Raw genomic sequence first — 23,429 nt, forward strand, 5'->3', positions numbered from 1 at the left:
AAAAAGCTCTCAATTTTTTATTTGTCAATTATGACTCTCTAAATTAACCAATTTGGATGGGAATATGGGATTTGTAAGCATTCCACGATTTTGGAGGTGTGAAATGTAATGAGACCCCATGAGCAAAGATTAACATGAAATTTACAAAATTTTTGTCAAAAAAAAAATGAAATATACAACTTATAACATATTTTTTATGACTGAAATAAAGAATATTCAAAACCCGCATTATCCAGTTCCTTTATGATATTTACATTTTAAACTATTTTTTGTAAGGGAACTATTTTTTATTTTGTTTTAGGTAAAATTAATTGTGTACTATATTAGGCTTAACAAAATTAATTTTTTATTAGGTAAACAATGTAACAACAATTCACTCAACATCAAGACTTAGGGTCTATTTGTTGGGCGAAAATTAATTTTCTTCATTGTCAAAGTTTTGAAAATATGAATACAAAAATGTGATATTTGGTGGGTTTAATTACTCTGTAGAACATCTGATTTCACCTCTACGTTGTCTGGCATTTTTTACGGGTTATTTATTCCATATCAACAACCAGCTGCTATGCTTCTCTGGAGTTTATGGAAGAGTCAAAACACAACTTTGAAAGGGTACAAACATATCTTGTACATTCACAATCTCTTGCACAAAAGACACCTTGCAAGAGTGGGGATGCATGCAAAAAGCTAAATCTCAGGTTCATAGTATGTAACACCCTGCTTCTAATAAGCGGTAAAACGCGCGAATATACAAATATATTCTAGAAATAGATGCTACGTCATCAAACAAAAACAAGACATACATGTATAAATTGTCAAGTCTCATAAACATAGCAGCGGAATATATATAATCATGTGAATTACATCTCCAAATCTCATGACAATAAATACATCTCTCAGATACATCAATGTCTCAACTCCAAACTACATAACCAAAACAAAATCCAACATGCAAGTACTACCCTAGATCAGAGCCCTAATCTAGACACTTGTACATAAAAAGGAGGAACTCCGCTCCTCGGCAACATCAAGCACACAATCTAAGCACCCTGCACTCCATCTACCCGTCCATACGGAAAGGCAGGTGGTAAACCACTGAGGGTTAGCATTACATCATCATAGTCCATATAAGATTAAATCAAGAACGTTGGAAATGAAAGATATATTCAAGAACAATTCATACAGATATTCACAAATACTAACGACACTCATGTCATTCAATATCATCATTCCAAGTTCGTACCAACAAGTGTATCATACACGTATCACAATTTCACCATGTCAAATAACAATTAACAAATTCAATCATCATGCACAACTCAAATGCATTTCAATTCACCAACAATGTATGCAATGACTCTAGACTCATCTAGATGCATGTGGTACCATACCACCTCAAGGTCGTCACCTTCGATGCAACAAAAATATCGTAATCACCTCAATTGGATATAAAATCCACCACCATCAGTCATGAATACATGAACATATGACTCGACTACAATGCATATGTTCACACAAACTAATCACCTCAACATCACCAATACATGTATATATGCAATCAACAACAATTCACCACCACTTAACATATACACAATCACCAACAACATCCACAAGTCAATCAACATATAGTTGCCACATATATACATCATCAATCATCTCCACATAAATCAACATATAGTTGCCACATTTCCACATAATTCCTTACAATCTAAATAAAGGAACCAATACAACATATGATCACAAACATCATATTCGTCACTCAACAACCATTCTTACATCATCTCATAATCATATTAATCTATTCATAAAGGGTTCATAAGCAATTGGCTCTCAAAACCATTTCTACCAAGTTCGTCTCCAAAAATCACAACATTGAAAATAATTGAGCATTTAAGTCAAAGCCAAGTAAACAAGCTTAATTGCCTATGCCATGTATTCTCATAAGTCACATGTAAGTGCAATAGAGGTTACATAAGCATTTCATCGGTCAAATACGATGAATTCATGAAAATCACGAAGTTCGTCTCACTTTATCACTTTTCACAAAAATTTCCATTTTCAAATCAAAACAAGTTAGATTCACCACATCATAGTTTAAATACCATCAAACCCCTTAATTGAACTCATAGAACATAAATTTAAAGTTAAGAAACAATCCATGAGGTTTGGGTCGACTTAGAAATAGTTATGCGGATTTTCGTAAAAATTCACTAAGACCTCTTAAGAGTATTTTTCTCATAACTCAAAAACCAAAAATCATTTTCATGTCAAACCAACGGCATTGGAAAGCCAACTCAATTATCTACAACTTTCATGTTTACACCAAAAGCCAGATCAAAACAGAAACGAGGGAAAAAGACGCAAGAACGCGAAACAGAAAAAGCTGTCTATGAGCAATTTTGCTATTAGCAAGATTTTCGCTATCAGCGAAAAAGCTCCAGACAACTTCGCTATTAGCGAGTTCCTGGCGAATTTCTTCTGTAGTTTACGGGTTTCACACCATTTTCACCCAAAAATCCCCATTTTGATCATTTTAAAGCCCCAAACTAAATCCCAAAGATGTTTATAGGTCATACATGTTACCAAGCACTCAAACATACATCAAATTTAGAATTATAACATCAAATGCACATATTTCATCAAATTATCATTACTTCTTCAACTTTCAACAACAACACAAAACCTCTACATCAATTCATCAATCTTGATACCCAAAGCATCAATTCAACAACAACATGTTCCAAATGAGTAACAACAACTAATGAACATGAATTCTTACATCATTCAACAACAACAACTTCATTATTCACCATATTTGCTCAAGAACACAATATACCAACAATTATGTATTTCAAGATCTTAATCCTCATACAATCTCACAATTATCATGTAATTCATGTTCTCAAACATAACAACAACATTCATGCACGAATTTACAACATTTAGGTTCAATTCATCAATTTCACAAAATGGGTAAAAAGGAAAAATTATGAAATTATGAGTGAAGCCTAACCCTCTTACCTCTAGCACCAATAATCTCTAACCCAAGCTTCAATTTAGCTCCTAGATGATGAATTCCTCTTCTAGCTCTAGCCTCCAACCCTTTTCTCTTGTTCTTCCTCTTCAAACCCTTTTCTCCTCTCTATCTCTATCTCTATCAATTGCAAATGTTGGTGAAAACCTATTTTCTCTACTAACAAGAGTATATATATGTCCTATTTAATTGGGCTTAACTCACAACACCTTAATGGGCCCAACCCATTTCTATTCCAACCCCAAAATGTTACTACTCACTTAACGGTAAAAAGTAATACTAACGGTCACCTACCGGTAAATAAAATAAATTACTACAACTCCCTAGCACTTAGTAAAATAACAACTCTCACTAAGCACCAAACTAATCCTCGACCAAATTACAGAATTACCCTTACTCTCAAAATGACCAAAATGCCCCTAAGTCTAAAATGACTAAAGTACCCTTCTAACACCGAATTCTACAATTCCCAACCAAAAATACACACAGAGGCAAATAATCACATAAGAGCACACATAACACACATAAATAAATAATAAAATAAATCTAGCGAAAATCGGGTTGTTACATAGTACGCTCAACCTCTCCTCTTGGGTGAAGCCATCAGTGGGGATAATAAAATGCAATGTTGACGCGGGATCCTTTCATAAGAATTCTATTTTGGGGTATGGAACGTGCTTTTAAAATCATTTGGGTCAGCTGTTGACATGTAAATCTGACTTCTTACTTGTCTCGTCCACAATTATACAAACAGAGTCCATCACTTTGCTTGAATATATGAAGACGACAGTATCGAATGGAATGCAAGCGGTTTTGTTTGAAACTGACAGTAAAAATCTAGCAGATGTCTTAAATTCCTCCAGAAAATGAATTTGGTGACCTTGTCAATCTATGTAGGAAATTATTGAATACTCATTTCAACTTTGTAGTGTCGTATACTCAGAGTCATGCTAATAAGGTTGCTCATAGCATTGCTAGAGCGTCCTTATCACATCATAGCCCCTATATGTTTCATCATATACCATCTACTTTGTACTCTTTGATTATGAATGAAATTCATTATTTTTCTTTTGCTCAACAAAAAATCATTGAAGATACACTTTAAAACTCTTCAAAACTATATGGAGATGGAAAATGGAGAAGATCCTAACGAAATTAAAAGAGTCAAGACCCTCTTAATTATCTACTTTCTCCATTTTCTCCATTACCTAAGTTTTGAAAATATAAATACAATAATGCGATATTTGACGAGTCTAGTTATTTAATATACAAGAGGGAAAATGAAGAGGACGATCCCAACCCCAATTAAAAGGAGTGGGCGAAAGAGATTTTAATAAAGAAGATGAGATGAAAGATATTTTAATTACATATGTTTGATTCAAAAGACAAGAGAAGATTAATGGTGAGAAGATGAATGGTTCTAATTACATAGGGGTGTTCACTGTAACACCCATACCAGACGTATCTAGAAAGTCTGGCACGTGCGTTAATATTAGTACTGGATACATTAAAATATACAACAATTAAAAACTTCGAATGAATAATATTTACATCAAGTTCCGTTCGTATAAATAATAATACAATACAACTCATCCATACGTAAAAATACATCCTTGAAGTCCATAACTTCCTACAGCTTCACGAACGAACCCTTGAAGTAATATCCATTCGGCTCCGAACATGCATAAACATCCTGCTTATCTGAAACAAATAAGGATTGGGATGAGACATAATGTCTCAGTGAGTTCCCCTATTCCTAGGCTATAGGCAACCTCAAGGGGAAACCTACGGTCACCACATGTCTACATTACAACCTGACGGTTGATTATACGTGTGTGGGGACATGCATACTTAGACGGTAGTGCATACTAGGGCCGTCATAGTCATATCTCACTTGTTTTAGGCTTCTCACCTATACATGTCATGGCGGTTGAGGGAACCTAAACCGCATTACCAAGTGTATGCTTTACATCACAAGGCCTAAACATAAATATCATAGCATAGTCATGACATGATTCTCATCCGGACGATTAGGGAAACCTAGGGTCGTCACGGCCATAGCTTTCTTTACTTGTTCTATACATAACTTGAACTTATCTTATAATATCTCATGCTCTTATACCTAACATATCGTACATGAATACATTCTTAAACATAATCATAGCCATAGTTTGCATAAACGTATCTAAGTTCATTTGTGTTAGCGTTGAACAAACATTATTATCTTGGTTCATTTTACGGATAGTCCCGGGTGGAGTAACCCCGAAATCAATCCCATACATGACCGATGTACGTACATCGGACTCCCTCGGTGTCGTACGGGTCCCTTGCGGCTTAAACCGTTCCCCTTAGGTCGAGAACCTCCCGTATCCCCCTGGCGTGGATAACAAGAGACACGAGCACCTACGTCTTGTTACTCAGTGACATGCGGGTCCCTTACGGCTTGAATCGTTCTCATAATGAGAACCCCTTGTATCCCCCTGATGTGGATATCAAGAGACATGTCACCTACACTTATTAGTCATAGTCTTGTCGTGCATAAGTTAAACATAATCATACATACATGTTTACCTCGGAACCTTGATCGATCCGATTATTGGTAACCTATACTTGTTCATAAACATACCTAATCATGGTGAAGAGACTAACTAGTCGAACCACGGCTTACGTACTTGCTAAATCATACTAGCTCTTGTGCGAAGAGATTACACTTCGCGTCTTATCCTACATAAGGTTCATGCTTAACTTCTAGTTCTCGACAAGCTATGTCGAGGCTCTACGTTCATTCCCTTTCTTAGTTCATCACTACCCGGACATATTGCATATCATAACATCTCATGTGCTATTCGTCATTGAAATTCTTGATGTTGTTCATGCATTTCTTTACCAATATCCTTAGGTGTATTGTGCAATGATAACTTGACTTTGAGGGGTTTTTAAAGTTATAAGAGACTGCAGGGAAAAGCTTGGTCAAAACCACTACATTTCATGAATTTTCTTGTAAAAAGTGCTGTGCTGTCAAATCTCGCTTGAGCGAGATTCATCTCGCTTGAGCGAGATTGCAAGCGAGATTTCTTGCTTGAGCGAGATTCCAAGCGAGATTTTAATTTAGTTCTGCCAAAATCTCGCTTGAGCGAGATTCATCTCGCTTAAGCGAGGTTCTTCAGTACCAGACCTGCAAAATTCGTAATTTTGACCTCTAAACCTCAAAATTGAGTTTCCAATGCACACAAGACACCCAGAATACATAGAAAACAGCTTAGAACATTTACATGACAACAACAACATAATTTCAATGATTAATGGCAAAAGGGGTACTAAAACCCTAACTTACATACTAATACAAATCATGTTTTCTCACAAGAATTGCACAACCCAAAGGTAGGAGAAACTATCTAAGAACTCACCTAAACATGTTTCTTGCATAACTTCAAGCTTCAAGCATCAAACCCTAGCTTTTGATCCATTCTCAATCTTTAGCTTTCATCCAAAACCATGCTTAAATCTTTTCCTCCACTTGCTTCTTGCTTGCTAAACCACCTTAATCCTTGCTTGATCATGTTTAGAGGAAGATTGGATGATTAAAAGAGGAGAGGGAGGGCGTGGGTTAGAGAGAAGGAGGAGAGAATTCTCTTCTCAAAACCTAGAGAGAGAAAGAGCAATCACAAATGAGAGATTTTGAACCAAAATCACTTAAATACCCCCTTTCGAGCAATTACCATTATGCCCTTGCCTTAAGCGTGTTCGATTGACTCTGATACATAAGTCCATACTTTACTAATATCACTTAATAATATCCTCCATCGTACATAACATTCTTCACCATACTCGTTTTCTATGACTCTTAGTCCTCTGATACGTTTGTCAGATAAACTTTCCATTAGCAGACGAGCGGGATGTTACACTCTACCCCCCTTAAAGAAATTTCGTCCTCGAAATTTAGAGATCGACTACCAATCATCATGACAAAACTTACCATCTATGGTCTGAGCTAAACATGTTCTAATCATACATTATCAAGAAGTTCATCGTATAATTTTCTCATCTTGGTCTTAACCTGCATGTAACTGAACATAGCCTTCTTAATCCTAACATCACTCAAAATTAGGGTCTTCTTAACATATCATGACTCAGAGCTTACCTTGCTAGACATAAACTTATTGTCCCAGACTCGGATCTTACCCGCTTAACATAAACCATGCCTAATGGTATCTTGTCATAGACATGAACACTCAGGGTTTGCCTTTTAACTGGAATCCTACCAGAGCCCTGGTTTGCCCTGCATTGCTTACTTGTATTACTCATATAAACAATTCCACTTATCACTTATCCCTTTCGAGTCTTAGGAAATCTTTCGGTCTCATTGCATCTTATCACCCGTACTAAGGAATAACTCATATTGCTTGACATGAAAAAGTGATATCGATTAGCCACGTCATCTGACAATCTAATAGCCAACGTTGCGGTTCACATGCTCTTGAAACTTGCTAGAAATTCCACTTGTACTTACGTCAACATTCTTGAAACATTTCTGTGTATCCTACCTGACATTGGCTTCACACGAACCTTTTCGTTTCCATAACACGTACATACTTTCAAGTGCCGCCTCTTGTTAAAGGATAACGATACGTGTTCTAAAATCTTCTTTAAAAGAATCTTTCTTAAATTTTGGTATTCGGGTTCTTGGAACGAATTTATACATGACTAAAAAGATTTCATCATTTCTAAAACTGATTATATAAAGGTGCCACAGAACCACCGGACGAGTTTCGATATTTTTGGAAAAAAAAAAAATTTAACAATTCGCCCAAAACTTGTCCACGACAAGTTGGTCCTGAAGTTTGTACGTCGTAAGTGAGTCCACTTGCAACGGACCTCATCAGTTTCAAAAATGTATAATTCCATAAGTTTAAATAAAAACATCGTTCCCAAGTTCCATAATACCAATCTTAACTTTTAAAAGTTTTAAAATCATAACTTAACATGTCTTAACAAGTATCGTTTTCACTCAACAAGTATTGCATACGAGAGTATGATTCTCCTTGCATCAACTCGAGAGTTGCACCTCCTTTCATGATAACATACTTAACTTCGAAGATAAATTCTTTTCTTATTCAACCGATATACATACTTGCCATACCGCTTTCATATCCATAGGAAATCCTTGGACCTCTTAACATAAACTTATTTCTCTTCTTCGAAACACTAAACTTGATTCTCCGCATTATCTCATTCGGTTATCGCTCTTGATGCTTTGATTCTTTACCTAAGTCACAGAACGTAACCTTCTGATCCTTACATGTTTTCTATTATCATCATTCATGCATCTTGACTAATTATCATACGACAATTCTTGTCCTTTTCATCTTACCTAGATGACGACACATACTTAAACTTATACCTTAGCCAACAATGCTTGAATAAGAATTCATCCTTATTTATCACATCGAGAACTCCTTGCATATCTTATGATGCATTCTTGTTAAACTTGTGTTTCCAACCGAACATTCTTCACGAAGATTCAGACATACTAAAATTCCACGTTTCATGATTACCATTAACTTCCGTAGCGCTACTCTGATTCCCACTGGTTGGCTCAAACTAATACTCTAATCCGTTAGAGCAATTGAGACTTCAATTCATGCTTATCCCTTGATTATTTACTTCTTGAATTATTCTCAAGATCTTCCATGTTGTAACCAACATCACAACCTTACACTTGTCTTGTGAATTCAAAACTCATGATGGTTTATCTTATGCTCATAATACTTGACTCGGGGGTAAACCTTACTTTCTTGCTGGTTGCACTTACCATACATGTCATATCTGAACTTATTTTTGAGTAAACTCAATTTCCATTAACAACCCATCTAGCACTTGAACATAACTTTCTTGAACATCTAATCCTTGTACCTTCGCATTCCCGCGGACTATATTTTGCTTAATCATACCAATGCTTGCTCATTAATTTTTCCTTTTAAAGAAAACTTCGTAAACTAGCGCACAGATCATTGACGTTGATAATTTTCTACTTTATAAATATATTGAGTTTTGGCCCCGGCTGTTACTATAAAATCATAGAACGAGTTGATAACACATACGTGTCATCAATTCTAGATTCTAATGAGTCTAGCTCGCTCTACGAGTGTCGTAGCAAACCGGTTCCTAGAAAAATCTCGTGAATTTCCAAAATGTCAACTTCAATCACCCATACGCGTAAACTTAATGATCCAACATCATATCGAGCCCTAGCATGTTCGTTAAGCAAAACATAAGTTCGAGAGTTACGCCATAATTCCACATAATCCGAAAACTTTGTGATGTCTTATAACTTGCACCAATTAAATTTCTTGCTTCTTACCTCATGCATACGTATTCACTTTATCCAGTCGTATGCCGGAACTTTGTACTATTGATCTTGGCTCTTGACACATTAACCTCCAAAGCTACCTTAAACCGGATTGATTTCCGTTAATACTTGTCCATGCATTTTCTTCCTCAGAAATCTTAAGATATGATGTGCATTCGATACTTGACGTTATAGAGAGTGTTGGTTATATAAAAGATTGTGAAAACAACCCCCAATAGCTACTACTGACCCTAGAGACGAAATAACAGTTTTCGAAAAAACTGAAAAATTCGATCCAGGTTCGCTATTAGCGAAATTTTCGCTATTGGCGTATTTTCTTCAACTCAGTTTTCCAAAAAGAAAAATTGTATTTCACATAAAAAATCTTATTTCTTCAAGTATCCCAATGCATATCATTCCTTCCAAACATCTTAAAACAATTCTATAACATTTGCATGGCAAGCATTAACATCATTCGGTTCCATTCAAGGCACATTAGAAACTGATATCTTGTCATCACGTTTTCCTAACATAAAATTTCCACATAAACCTTAACTTCATCTGCTAAGAACGACTTACTTCATTACGTTGCTACTTATGCAACTTCCAAACATACATATAGTTAACTTCATTCATATAATGCAATTCCTGAGAGCCTGCTGACTCCGCCAACATACGCCGACCTCTTACTACCTTGTAGCCCTGTTCGGACATTCTAGAATATCTTAAACCCGTTCCAACAACAACTCTTACCGAAACTTTCGGTCATGGTTAGATACACATATCCAACTTCTTCACTTACGGGTACATGGAGTATCGTTATCATCTTACCTGACATTGTCAGAACGTTTCTTCTTAACATGCTTTACATTCCCAGAGGATTCACACTTCTACTTGATTAGTTCACCGGCCACCTTTTGGCACGATCAAACTACTTCATCATATACTTCATTCCTCCTGGGTCCTATTCAGCTCTCAGGCATCCATTCTAATCACTGAATGTTAAATTGAGTTGATCAAGCTCAACTAACATCAACAACTAGAACATTTACCCGGAACCCAATGGTCCCACTACCTTAGTTGTAATTTAATGACCCAAGGCACGGTCTGAATCGACCTGCTCTGATACCAATTGTAACACCCATACCAGACGTATCTAGAAAGTCTGGCACGTGCGTTAATATTAGTACTGGATACATTAAAATATACAACAATTAAAAACTTCGAATGAATAATATTTACATCAAGTTCCGTTCGTATAAATAATAATACAATACAACTCATCCATACGTAAAAATACATCCTTGAAGTCCATAACTTCCTACAGCTTCACGAACGAACCCTTGAAGTAATATCCATTCGGCTCCGAACATGCATAAACATCCTGCTTATCTGAAACAAATAAGGATTGGGATGAGACATAATGTCTCAGTGAGTTCCCCTATTCCTAGGCTATAGGCAACCTCAAGGGGAAACCTACGGTCACCACATGTCTACATTACAACCTGACGGTTGATTATACGTGTGTGGGGACATGCATACTTAGACGGTAGTGCATACTAGGGCCGTCATAGTCATATCTCACTTGTTTTAGGCTTCTCACCTATACATGTCATGGCGGTTGAGGGAACCTAAACCGCATTACCAAGTGTATGCTTTACATCACAAGGCCTAAACATAAATATCATAGCATAGTCATGACATGATTCTCATCCGGACGATTAGGGAAACCTAGGGTCGTCACGGCCATAGCTTTCTTTACTTGTTCTATACATAACTTGAACTTATCTTATAATATCTCATGCTCTTATACCTAACATATCGTACATGAATACATTCTTAAACATAATCATAGCCATAGTTTGCATAAACGTATCTAAGTTCATTTGTGTTAGCGTTGAACAAACATTATTATCTTGGTTCATTTTACGGATAGTCCCGGGTGGAGTAACCCCGAAATCAATCCCATACATGACCGATGTACGTACATCGGACTCCCTCGGTGTCGTACGGGTCCCTTGCGGCTTAAACCGTTCCCCTTAGGTCGAGAACCTCCCGTATCCCCCTGGCGTGGATAACAAGAGACACGAGCACCTACGTCTTGTTACTCAGTGACATGCGGGTCCCTTACGGCTTGAATCGTTCTCATAATGAGAACCCCTTGTATCCCCCTGATGTGGATATCAAGAGACATGTCACCTACACTTATTAGTCATAGTCTTGTCGTGCATAAGTTAAACATAATCATACATACATGTTTACCTCGGAACCTTGATCGATCCGATTATTGGTAACCTATACTTGTTCATAAACATACCTAATCATGGTGAAGAGACTAACTAGTCGAACCACGGCTTACGTACTTGCTAAATCATACTAGCTCTTGTGCGAAGAGATTACACTTCGCGTCTTATCCTACATAAGGTTCATGCTTAACTTCTAGTTCTCGACAAGCTATGTCGAGGCTCTACGTTCATTCCCTTTCTTAGTTCATCACTACCCGGACATATTGCATATCATAACATCTCATGTGCTATTCGTCATTGAAATTCTTGATGTTGTTCATGCATTTCTTTACCAATATCCTTAGGTGTATTGTGCAATGATAACTTGACTTTGAGGGGTTTTTAAAGTTATAAGAGACTGCAGGGAAAAGCTTGGTCAAAACCACTACATTTCATGAATTTTCTTGTAAAAAGTGCTGTGCTGTCAAATCTCGCTTGAGCGAGATTCATCTCGCTTGAGCGAGATTGCAAGCGAGATTTCTTGCTTGAGCGAGATTCCAAGCGAGATTTTAATTTAGTTCTGCCAAAATCTCGCTTGAGCGAGATTCATCTCGCTTAAGCGAGGTTCTTCAGTACCAGACCTGCAAAATTCGTAATTTTGACCTCTAAACCTCAAAATTGAGTTTCCAATGCACACAAGACACCCAGAATACATAGAAAACAGCTTAGAACATTTACATGACAACAACAACATAATTTCAATGATTAATGGCAAAAGGGGTACTAAAACCCTAACTTACATACTAATACAAATCATGTTTTCTCACAAGAATTGCACAACCCAAAGGTAGGAGAAACTATCTAAGAACTCACCTAAACATGTTTCTTGCATAACTTCAAGCTTCAAGCATCAAACCCTAGCTTTTGATCCATTCTCAATCTTTAGCTTTCATCCAAAACCATGCTTAAATCTTTTCCTCCACTTGCTTCTTGCTTGCTAAACCACCTTAATCCTTGCTTGATCATGTTTAGAGGAAGATTGGATGATTAAAAGAGGAGAGGGAGGGCGTGGGTTAGAGAGAAGGAGGAGAGAATTCTCTTCTCAAAACCTAGAGAGAGAAAGAGCAATCACAAATGAGAGATTTTGAACCAAAATCACTTAAATACCCCCTTTCGAGCAATTACCATTATGCCCTTGCCTTAAGCGTGTTCGATTGACTCTGATACATAAGTCCATACTTTACTAATATCACTTAATAATATCCTCCATCGTACATAACATTCTTCACCATACTCGTTTTCTATGACTCTTAGTCCTCTGATACGTTTGTCAGATAAACTTTCCATTAGCAGACGAGCGGGATGTTACATTCACCATATGGACAAGGTTGATGGTCAAATCCATTATCTGATCCTGTCTAATTTTATTCATTTGGGTTAGATAAACAACTTGTATTTATTACGTCAAACTCAAACCAACTCAAGAGAGTGATGACCAAGTTGGTTTCAGGCAAGTCTTTGGGTCCATGACTGAGAAACATTTTTTTATAAAAAGATCCCAAAAAATGAAATAACATTATTTTATTTTTTTTTTATAAAAATTTTAACTTTTCAGCTGAACTATACAATTAAAAGAACACTTTCATAAAATAAATAAATTAAAATAACACTTGAATTAAATTAAAAATCACATTGAGACTTGTTTAATATAGTTTAAGAATTTTATATATCAGTTTGAATGATTTTTAAACTATACTAAACAAACTCCCTCCGTTTCAAAATGAGTGTCGCTTTAGCCAAAAAAAATTGTTTCAAAATGAATGTCACTTTCAGTTTCCAATGCAATAATAACTTTTTCTTTTCAATTATACCCTCCAATTAATACTCTGCACACTACTTCCAAAGTATTACTTTTAAAACAAACCAATAGTTAATAAGGATAATTTGATAAAATAACCATTTTCTTTCTTTTAATCATTGCATTTCTTAATAAGTGTGTAAACACCTAAAACGACAGTCATTTTGAAACAGAGAGAGTACTAAACAAGTCTCAATATGATTATAGACCAATATAATAAAAAAATTAAATTGAAGACCCGTTACTTCGTGATATGCCTCTATCTCTGAGTTTTTAGTGTAATGTAACACAATTTATCAAAAACGTAAATTTTATATAAATTAATAAATAACAAAAATAAAACAAAACTAAATCAGTTTTTTTTTTGACAAATATAATACTAAATCAGTTTTTTTTTTTTTAGGGAATACTAAATCAGTTAAAAGAATAAGATGAAGAAACTTTTACGTAATACTTTTTTGGTGGTGGGCGGGATTTAAATCCTGAACCTTGCATATTTTATGCATTGTCCAAAGCAACTGAGCTAAGCTCAGGAGGACCTTTTAGGTAATACTTTAAAAAAGAAATAAAGGCGTTGATATTTTTTTGATTGTGATATGAACAGTTTAAAATATTAATCGTATATAGAGTACGTATAACACGAAGACTTCATGGCCCAATGGATAAGGCGCTGGTCTACGGAACCAGAGATTCTGGGTTCAATCCCCAGTGAAGTTGAGTTTAATTTTTTATTTTTTGCTAAAATAATGTAGTTTGGGTATGATATAATCGATCACAAGGCTTAGAAGGAAGATTGTTCCACTCCCCAGTCCGGTTAGCATAGCAGGATTAAGCTTCTAAATAAAACATTAAAATATCATCCAGTTGAGATTTCATGTTAATACCATCTTCTAACTGTTAAGTAAGACACGTTCATGCTTGTTCAAAAAAAGTAAGACACGTTCATAGTTGAAATTTGAAACCTAGATGCTGATAATTGAACATACTTACCCTACTAATGTTCACACGGAATTATAAAAATCCTACATCAAAAGGGGTAAGCTTTAAATATCTAAATATCATAATTTAGAGCAAGGCAATGCTGCTGTCTCCACCAGGGGGTTTGCGGGCACCTTTAACAGGGTCTTTGATTTCTGGTTTTCCATCAGCAAATATGTCACTGCCAGTTATTTCTCTCAGCTTTGCCCTGCTCAGGGATTTTTCAGCTGATCCTGCTGGAACATCTCCATGGAAAATATTATTGCCTGAAAGCTCTGCAAACTTCTGGTCATGTATCTTCTTTGATGTCTTCTCAACAGGTGCGTCGCCAAATAAGATATTACTTTGCCCACCAGCAGGCTACAATTACAGGAAAAGGAAGGTTAACCTGGAGTCGTAACTCGTAAGTCATAAATATGGGGCAAAATGAAATGATGAGCAAAACTATTTTCTCACAAACTGGACGGTTTAAGGTTAAAATGAAATGTTGAGCTAAATAAGCAGTAGGTACTTTGTAGGAGTAAAGAGCGTGTGAACTAAGTTAAAAACACATAAAAGAAACAAATGGACAAATGGGACTGAGAACTTGATTGGATTGAAAGTGAGATTGACGAAATCACAATTGGCCACCAAGAATTTGGTAAAAGCTACATTTTGGATTTTCAACAAAATCATAGTGTCACCGTGATTTTACCAAACTCACCGTCAATCCAAACATAACACACACATCTTATTTTAGAAAAATACTTTTGTGACTACTAGAAACCCCACCCCCAACACCCAAAAACAGACTTAAATTTTACACAAATTTAGAAAGAACAATACCATCATAGAAATTTCAAAGACAATGTAACAAACTGATGGACCTTCCGGATGCAATGCATGTGCAGTTTGGCTTCAATTTAATTTGACAGGCACATGTTAAGAGAAGGAAATAAAATGCAAAATAAATGTGTAAGATGTCCACAAGATTGGTCCTCATGTGCTGCAACAGTATTATGATTATCTCTAGTACAACTCTGAGTTGTATCTTACATAAACAATTACCCCCCAACCCCCAAACTAAAATATTACCCCCTAACCCCCACCCCAAAAAAATAAAAATGAAGAGTTGATCTATATTTAAATTTTGCATTCCAGGAAAGCATAAGGTAAACTGGTGGATGGTCAAGGGTCAAAATTCATCGCCACTAAGATTCAGGTAGTTGTTAATGGACAACAAATAGCACAGAAGCCTAGCTCAATTCATATCGATAACCATGTCATAAGAAAATATTATACTGAAAATAACTATTCTTTCACTATTCATTCATACAATGTATAATGATAGACAATGATTCAATATTTTTATGCCTAGAAGACACTTACATTAGAAACTTTCACCGATGTCCTCAAATTTCTGGGAAGAGGTTCTCCCATGTCCTTGCTTTCCTTTGATTCCAAAGTTCGTGCAGCTGCCATGGAACGCGGTACAATTTCAGGAGGAGGGCCAAATATATCATTTCCAGTGAGCTCCTTGGTCTTGGCATTTGATATTTGCTTCTGAGTCTTTGCGTCCAAGTCAGTTTGCAAAGTCCCACTCAGTTCACGCTGCTTTGCTACCTCAGGTATAGAGGTAGGCTTCTTAGGACTAACACTTTCTTCGGTGCTGAATGATATCTGACTAACTCCATTTATTGCTTGCTGAGATGCAATGCAATTACAAGAAAAACAAAAGAAAACAAGAACATTGTTATCAGAAAACCGAGTTCAATTTGATGTTTGAAAAATGGCTATAAGGTCTCAAACTGGACTCAAGATCAAGGAAATTATCCAAATATAAACCTGATATATGCGTATGCTAGTTTTTGAATTAACAGAACCGGCTTCTGATGCAGAATCTTCACCATTGTCCGAAAATATACCATGTCCACTCATCTCTTTCATTTTATACCCTGAGCATGGCTTGCTGAAAGTAGTAAAAAGAACTCAAGAAAATTAACCATCTCCTAGCTTAGATTCACAATTTTCATAACAAAGGCCCCGTTTGTTTCAGATTTTTTTCTAAAAAAAATCACTTTTGTCATATTTAAGTGTTTGTTTAGGATTTTTAGAAAAAATCATTTTATCAAAAAAATCTATTTTGACTCTAAAATGAAAAGCTATAAGGATTAGCTTTTTTCAAATACAAGGAGGTAACACATGAACTAGTTAAAAATCATTTTTTTTTTTTTAAAAAAATCACTTTTTTGTGTGGTAAGCAAACACAAATAGCTTCAGATTTTTTTTTTATAATCTCTAAAAAACAATCTCTAGATTTTTCTAACACAATCTATTTTTTTTAAAAGCTAAAACAAATGCACTCAAAATAAACGAATTTGAATTGATTAAACTCAGAAATCACACACATTCACGTAGTTAACATGGATGTGATCGTTGGATTGAGATCAGACGGTCCAAATTTAAAAGTAGATTTTGATATATTTTTTTTTAAAACTAAACTACAGAGCTTAAAATCTAATTCTAGAACCACTAATCTTGATTCAACTAAACCACATAAGATTGCAGATTGCATGCAATTCAAATTGAAAATAAACGGAAGTTCCTGAAAACACTTTCTTTAATTCATGTTCAACGTGCTCAAAATCATACAGAAAAATAGATAAATAACAAATAATGTGCTGCTCCATTTCAAATTAAGAAACAGATCTATGCGGTGTAAAAGATACATTGATTAAATCAGATCGAAGAACGATCAAAAAAGGAAAGAAAAAAAGAGTAAAAGATCTGATCTGAAAAGGAAGGAATGATGAAATGAAAGTACGTACCTTTTGGAGAGAGATTGAGCTTCTTCTTCAGTAAGCTGGTCACTATTGAGAACCTTGCTGATTCTATCAGAAGGCTGACGAGAGCGGGTGGCGGAGGAATCAACAACAACGGGAGGAGGAGGAACTTCCGACCAAGTGAGGAGATCGGAAGTGTTGGTGTGTGTCTTTCTCACCGGAGTGCTTCCCATTGTTGTTTTGAGTGTGAATGAATGAATGAATGGAAGGTGAAGGAACAACGTGGACGTTAATGTTTATTTATGCTTTCGAGATACACTCACTATATCTGTACTTAGTTACTCGTCAATTTTTGAATTTAAAATGTTTAAATCAGATCAGATGGTATAACTCTCTTTCATCTTCATTTCATCTAATCTTCACATCACAAAAGTCTTCCTTGTAAATTTCTAATAATGCATTCCATGATTACCACGTGTCCTTTTCAACGTGCTACATCAGTATCTCACTCCCAATTTCTAAGCTTATTAAATTAGAAAGAAAAAAAATACGGTTTTTAATTTTTTTTGTCTTAAAAGTTAAATAAAAAAGAGTTACATAAGTTTTTAGATCCAAAAATAAATAAAGAATTAAAGAGACACAAGCATGTCACTTTTTGTATGAGAATAAATACAAAATTTGATATATTTATAAGGATAAAAAAACTTATTTATCTAACTTATAAATATAATTTAAACTCAATTTCGTTCAAATGATTCTTCCTTAAATGAGTTCAACAACATGAGTGTTATTAAATAAAGTTATAATTTAAAGTTAAGTTCTTCTAAATGATTCGTTATTAACTCCAATAGAGAATACCCAACCTTCTTCATTTCCTCTTTGGAGCTTAATTTGCTTCTTGAATTCGATCTTCATATATGAAGTTTCAAATGATTTGGCAACCTTATCAAAAAGAGAACTACATCTAGGACAAAGCGTTACTCAATCCGTCCATATTATATGACATAGTTAATTTTGCCACGGATGTCAATGCATAATTTTGATCTTAAATATCTTTAATAATAGAAAAAATTATGAAAATTTGATATTTTAAAAGTATTCATCGAGACAAATCCAACATCTTATATGCTATAGTTGTCTTGTGTATTAATAGAAAAATATGATCAAAGTATGTTACGTGAATATTTCGAGAAACTTTCAATATTATACTAATGAGTCTTTTATTCAAACAACCAGTTTCGAGCATCTTGGCTTACGCTTGATCCCCTGAAGAAAAAAAAAATCATTAACTCGGTGATGACAGGCTTTCATTCAAACAACAAGTTTCGAACATCTTAACTTACGCTTGATCATTTGGAAAGAAAAAAAAAAAGCCTTAGCTCGGTCTAAAATATATGGTTCGAATTTTGCATGTAACATCAAATGTTATCTTCATGTTGATGCACTGCATTGTGGAAGTGAGAAATTGATATTAGAGAAACATCTAACCTTAAAAAGACGCGAAATTGGACTATTATGGTTGATCATTACACGTCATCCTTGCTTACCACCAAGTGTAGCCAAATACACATTTTTATTTTTATCTTCTTTTTATTTTATTTTTTTACACTCAAGAAATATTAGATAAATAACTTTTATTACTGATTGAAAAAGAAATATTGAAACAAAACAGATTACAATAATCTAAAAAATGATTTTGCATTAAAAAAGTTTGAAGATAAACTTTAAATAAAAATATAAAAGTTTCAATAAAACGTGTGATTAGTTTTAAAAAAGACAGATTATTTAGTATGAGTTTCAACAAAAAGACAGAATCAGTGATCTTCCGGACGCACTTCTTCATCAAATCCTCTCCTTTCTTCCTACCAAAGACGCTGCGGCCACAACCATTCTCTCAAAGAGGTGGAAGCCACTCTTCCTCTCGCAGCTCATCCTTCGTTTCGATGACCACGCCTTTATAGACTATTTCACCTTTCGCAAATTCTTCTACTCCTTCATGAGCATGCGAGATAAGAATCTACCCATTCTCTCATTCCACCTTAATTGTAGCCACTACTTTTTCTACAACTACGATTTTTATAATTTAGTTTATGCTGCAATTATAGGAGGAGTTGAAAACCTAAGCATCAATCTCTGCAGGTATAACTCCGATATCATACTGCCTTCTTTGGTTCTAACTACCAAAACCTTGGCAGTCCTCAAATTGAAGAGTGTAACATTGAACGAAGTTCCTTTCGTTAATCTTCCCTCGCTAAGAGTCCTTCACTTAGAATCTGTCGGTTTCACACATTATGAGTACATCATGAAACTTCTATCCGGCTGTCCCATTCTAGAGGAGTTGGAAGCAAAGGATTTAATCATTACGACACGAGGAGTTGAAAATCTAAGCATCAATCTCTGCCATAAATCCAAAACCACATCGCCTTCTTTCGTTCTAACTAACAAAAACTTAACCGTCATCAAATTGAAGAGGGTAACATTGAACGAAGAAGTTCCTTTCGTCGATCTTCCCTCGCTAAAAGTGCTTCACTTAAAATCTGTCAGTTACACATATTCTGACTACATCTTGAAACTTCTATCTGGTTGTCCCATTTTGGAGGAGTTGGAAGCAAAGGATGTAATCCTTACCGCATTGTGTAAGGTCATTCGTACAGGTAGAGAGGTTCTAAACCTATCCAATTTGGTCAGAGCTAACATTTCCAAAGGTTCCATTGAGTTTGATTGGCTTTATAACGTGAACCATCTCCGCATACGAGAGACCTCCCCCTGTTATTTACATGGCATGTTTCACAATTTAACCCATCTGGAGCTTATATTTGACTTCCGCGAACTCGCCTCATTCAAGTGGAATTGGCTGATGGAACAACTTCAATATTTCCCCAAACTTCAAACTCTTATCATTCATGATGATGATGATATAGTAAACAATAGTGATGACGAAGATTGGGAGGATCCAACCATTGTTCCAGAATGCCTCTTATCTCATCTCACAACATGCTCGCTTAGAAATTATAGCCAAATTAACTGTGAGTTTCAATTTGCTAAATATACAATGCAGAGTTCAAGACTATTAAAGACTATGACAATTCAGAGTGCCGAATCTGTAGAGTCCAATGCAAAGCACCAAATGTTCATGGAATTATCTTTGTGCCCTAAGGTTTCAGCCACATGCCAACTTTTATTTATTTGAATTATAATGGGGTAGAGCATGCGTGCAATAGCAGCATCCTTAAGATTGTCACCAATATATTTGAGACTCTACTTTATTAATTCATTCTCAATCTTGAGACTGTTTGTTTGTGTACTAACTTATCCTTTAATTTTTATGTATGAAAAATTATGTTATAATTTGCTGGCAAAAAAAAGTTTTTAAAAACCTCATCTTATAGTTCGCTTTAAGCTTCAACATATATTAGACCGACCATACTCCAAGTAATTGACGATTAAAAATTCAAGCAATGATCTTTTCATCGTCAACATTACATATTAAGAGACATGAATATTTGGTATACTTTCATTTTGTCATTTTTGTAGGCATTTTACCATTTTTTGCTATAAACATAGTGTTGTGAGTTTGTTCACATATTCAACCTTTTTTTATTTTAGTGACTTTAATGTTTTTATTATCATAATTTCTATCAATTTGAATAAATGAATATCATTTGTTTAGTATAAACAAAATACTAGAATTAACCGTTTTACTTGTGTTTTGGTCCTATATCTTATTTTTAAAATGTTTTGGTCCATTATCTCTTTAAAAAGATTCATGTTTGTCGTTATGTTGTCCAAACATTAGAGAAAGTTGGAAACTAAACTCACATGACTTCTAGCTTGTCAAAAATGTTGCGGCAATTTAATCTTCTTCAAAGGCGTCGCAACAAATCGTTATCCTTCAAAGACATTACATCAAAATCTCCTTCAAACGCTTATGTTCTTGTTTGTGTCTGTTCATTCCTTCCTAGTACTCCTAAAAAGCGACGTCGTGTTTCCCTCTTCTATGCCACATGAGTTTATGTTAGCATCGTAATTGTCACATATTAAACTTCCGTTAACTTATGTTATGATTTATGACTAAATGACTAAAGCGTGAATCTTTTTAAAAAGATAAATCATCAAAACACGTTAAAAATAAGATAAACGATGAAAACATTTTTTTTTTTGTAATAGATAAAAAACCAACTGTATATTTAAGCAAAAAAATAAAGTTCCACATGGGTGACTTTCTTTGACCGAAGTCTCTTCAATCAAAAACAAATCAACGTCTATTAATTTTAAGTTCCTTTTTTAACATATTGATTATTAAATGATTTGACATTTTTCTTTTTTCTGGATTTTAAGTGTAGTGGAAGGGGCGGTGGTGGTGGTTTGTTGTATGTGATGTATTATATTATGTAGTGTGGAAAAGGTAATTGGAAATGCTTTCCAGGAAGTTGCTCTTATCCTTGAAAACTACTATAAAGTATATGATATAGTATTGTATAAAATTGATCTAGTATCTCAGTTGTGCTTTTTGTGAATATATTAATACCAACTTATTCTTAAATCATGCACATGAGATTATGTCGAAGATTATATATTATAATATTATCAAAGAAAATCCTAGTATATTATGAGTAAAATTGTTGGGTTTCAAGGTATAAGTTTATGGAAATTCCAATCTGGAAATTCTTGCTTGAACACATGATGACCATGAATAAAATAGACACTATGTAGGCTTCAAGGGTTACCAGAAATCAATGTTATACCATACAGATAAAATACATCAATACTTGCTATTAAAATAAGCTTGCCAACAAATGTTCTAAAGAGTTAGACAATTGTTCTTGCATATGATCTATGGTGACTTCCTTTATTATTAACTTCATTAAGTTATGATCTCTGAATTTGTAGTGTGTAAATGAATGCAAAGGGTGAGAAAATTCTATTAGATTTAGAGAAACCCTAAACCATATATACAATTCCAACATAAAAAAAAATTTAAAAGTTAACAAGCTTGCACAATCATTTTAGAGTGGGAACAGAGAAAGGAAACTCAAAGTATATAGAATCAATCAATTGTCTATTATAATGATAAGTTATAATTAGTTGGTGTTAGTACATATATGCATTGCACAGTCTTGCATTAAAATCAAAAAGCCTCCAAAGCTGCGCTAAGCGCAAATATATCACAATCTTCAGCGCTGCACCAAGCGCGATGATCATGGCCATTCTTGCATCCACACTCATTCCAATTATTCAACCTACTCTTATTTTTCTTTTCCATTTCATGAACCGTAGCCACTCTTATTTTAATCTCCACTTCTACTTCCGGTGTTGAGAACATTTCCTCTTTGCAATCACTTCCACTCACTAAATATATCTTCAACCATTTTTTCAACTCCATGTTTTGTGATTCTAGAATCACTTTCCATGGAATCTCACCTTTTCCAATAAGTTGTGACCCCCACATCTTCCTTTGCCTTAGCTCCAACACTAGGCTTTGTTGGTTAAGATTTTCCAAGAATTCCTGGGGGCAAGAACAATCTAGATTAAATGACTCGTCCCAAAATGGTACTGATTTGGTAGAAACTTTTTTGCTGTTGAGTTGAATACTTTTGTTGTTTCCTGTTGGAAGATACAGCCTTGCAAACATGTTTTTTGCCGACTTGATGAATTCAACGTTTCGTGCTTGTATTATTCTCAGTTCACAACTGAAGTTTGCATATGCAGGTGTTTTCGATGGATCCATTGAAAATGGAGAATAAGAGTCTATCTTGTTATATGTTTGTAGCTCGAAATAGAGAGAGGAGATTAAAGTTAAAGAATATATTTAATGTTTTGGTTTGAGTTTAAGTTGTTGTATGTGATGCATTATATAGTGTGGAAAAGGTAAATTGGAAATGCTTTCCAGGAAGCTGCTCTTATCCTTGTGCACTAACATAGTGTATAGTATAAAATTGATCCAATATCTCAGTTGTGCTTTTTGTGAATATATTAATGCCATCTTAATCTTAAACCATGCACATGAGATTGTGTTGAAGATTATATCTTATTAAAGAAAACCTTTAGAATCTCGAAAGGCTAGATTTTCCAATTTGGCTCTTGTTATTCTGATATGGTATTGGGTTATGAATCCACAGTATCTTAATGCAATCCATAACTGGGACCCCAAAAGTAACATTAGAATAAGCAAGGTATTTGTACTGAGTACTGACTAAAGTTCTTGAATGCTGGCCTCAATTGG

At 34.9% G+C, this 23,429-nt stretch overlaps 3 protein-coding genes, 3 long non-coding RNA genes and 1 other non-coding gene across 7 annotated transcripts; 2 read left to right on the forward strand and 5 right to left on the reverse strand.

The window, feature by feature from the left end:
* Nucleotides 1–742: 742 nt before the first annotated feature.
* Nucleotides 743–3,587, reverse strand: LOC146941041 (uncharacterized). The gene is made up of 2 exons (XR_015032240.1): nucleotides 3,022–3,587; nucleotides 743–1,060 (listed from the first exon to the last, which is right to left on the reverse strand). It is a non-coding gene; the product is annotated as an uncharacterized LOC146941041 (long non-coding RNA).
* A 909-nt stretch (nucleotides 3,588–4,496) lies between these two features.
* On the reverse strand, nucleotides 4,497–7,375 carry LOC146941042 (uncharacterized). The gene is made up of 2 exons (XR_015032239.1): nucleotides 6,442–7,375; nucleotides 4,497–4,735 (listed from the first exon to the last, which is right to left on the reverse strand). It is a non-coding gene; the product is annotated as an uncharacterized LOC146941042 (long non-coding RNA).
* Nucleotides 7,376–9,380: 2,005 nt separating this feature from the next.
* Nucleotides 9,381–12,963, reverse strand: LOC146941043 (uncharacterized). Its single transcript, XR_015032241.1, has 2 exons — nucleotides 12,482–12,963; nucleotides 9,381–10,775 (listed from the first exon to the last, which is right to left on the reverse strand). It is a non-coding gene; the product is annotated as an uncharacterized LOC146941043 (long non-coding RNA).
* Nucleotides 12,964–14,110: 1,147 nt separating this feature from the next.
* On the forward strand, nucleotides 14,111–14,183 carry TRNAR-ACG (transfer RNA arginine (anticodon ACG)). Its single transcript has one exon. It is a non-coding gene; the product is annotated as a tRNA-Arg (tRNA).
* Nucleotides 14,184–14,322: 139 nt separating this feature from the next.
* Nucleotides 14,323–17,477, reverse strand: LOC146941045 (hematological/neurological-like protein). Its single transcript, XM_085754847.1, has 4 exons — nucleotides 17,252–17,477; nucleotides 16,269–16,392; nucleotides 15,813–16,127; nucleotides 14,323–14,804 (listed from the first exon to the last, which is right to left on the reverse strand). The coding sequence occupies exons 1-4, from the start codon at nucleotides 17,437–17,439 to the stop codon at nucleotides 14,532–14,534; spliced, it is 900 nt and encodes a 299-aa protein (XP_085610973.1). The 5' UTR covers nucleotides 17,440–17,477; the 3' UTR covers nucleotides 14,323–14,531.
* An 888-nt stretch (nucleotides 17,478–18,365) lies between these two features.
* On the forward strand, nucleotides 18,366–20,396 carry LOC146941046 (putative FBD-associated F-box protein At3g50710). Its single transcript, XM_085749923.1, has 3 exons — nucleotides 18,366–18,374; nucleotides 18,996–19,210; nucleotides 19,256–20,396. Exons 1-3 carry the CDS (start codon nucleotides 18,366–18,368, stop codon nucleotides 20,394–20,396), a joined length of 1,365 nt encoding a protein of 454 aa, XP_085606049.1.
* A 1,852-nt stretch (nucleotides 20,397–22,248) lies between these two features.
* Nucleotides 22,249–23,073, reverse strand: LOC146941047 (uncharacterized). Its single transcript, XM_085754849.1, has one exon. The coding sequence runs from the start codon at nucleotides 22,932–22,934 to the stop codon at nucleotides 22,335–22,337; it is 600 nt and encodes a 199-aa protein (XP_085610975.1). The 5' UTR covers nucleotides 22,935–23,073; the 3' UTR covers nucleotides 22,249–22,334.
* Nucleotides 23,074–23,429: the final 356 nt, after the last annotated feature.

The sequence above is a fragment of the Medicago sativa genome, chromosome 3 (genome assembly GCF_051527215.1).
Source record: "Medicago sativa cultivar Bolivia chromosome 3, Bolivia_mono, whole genome shotgun sequence".
Taxonomy (NCBI): Eukaryota; Viridiplantae; Streptophyta; class Magnoliopsida; order Fabales; family Fabaceae; genus Medicago; species Medicago sativa.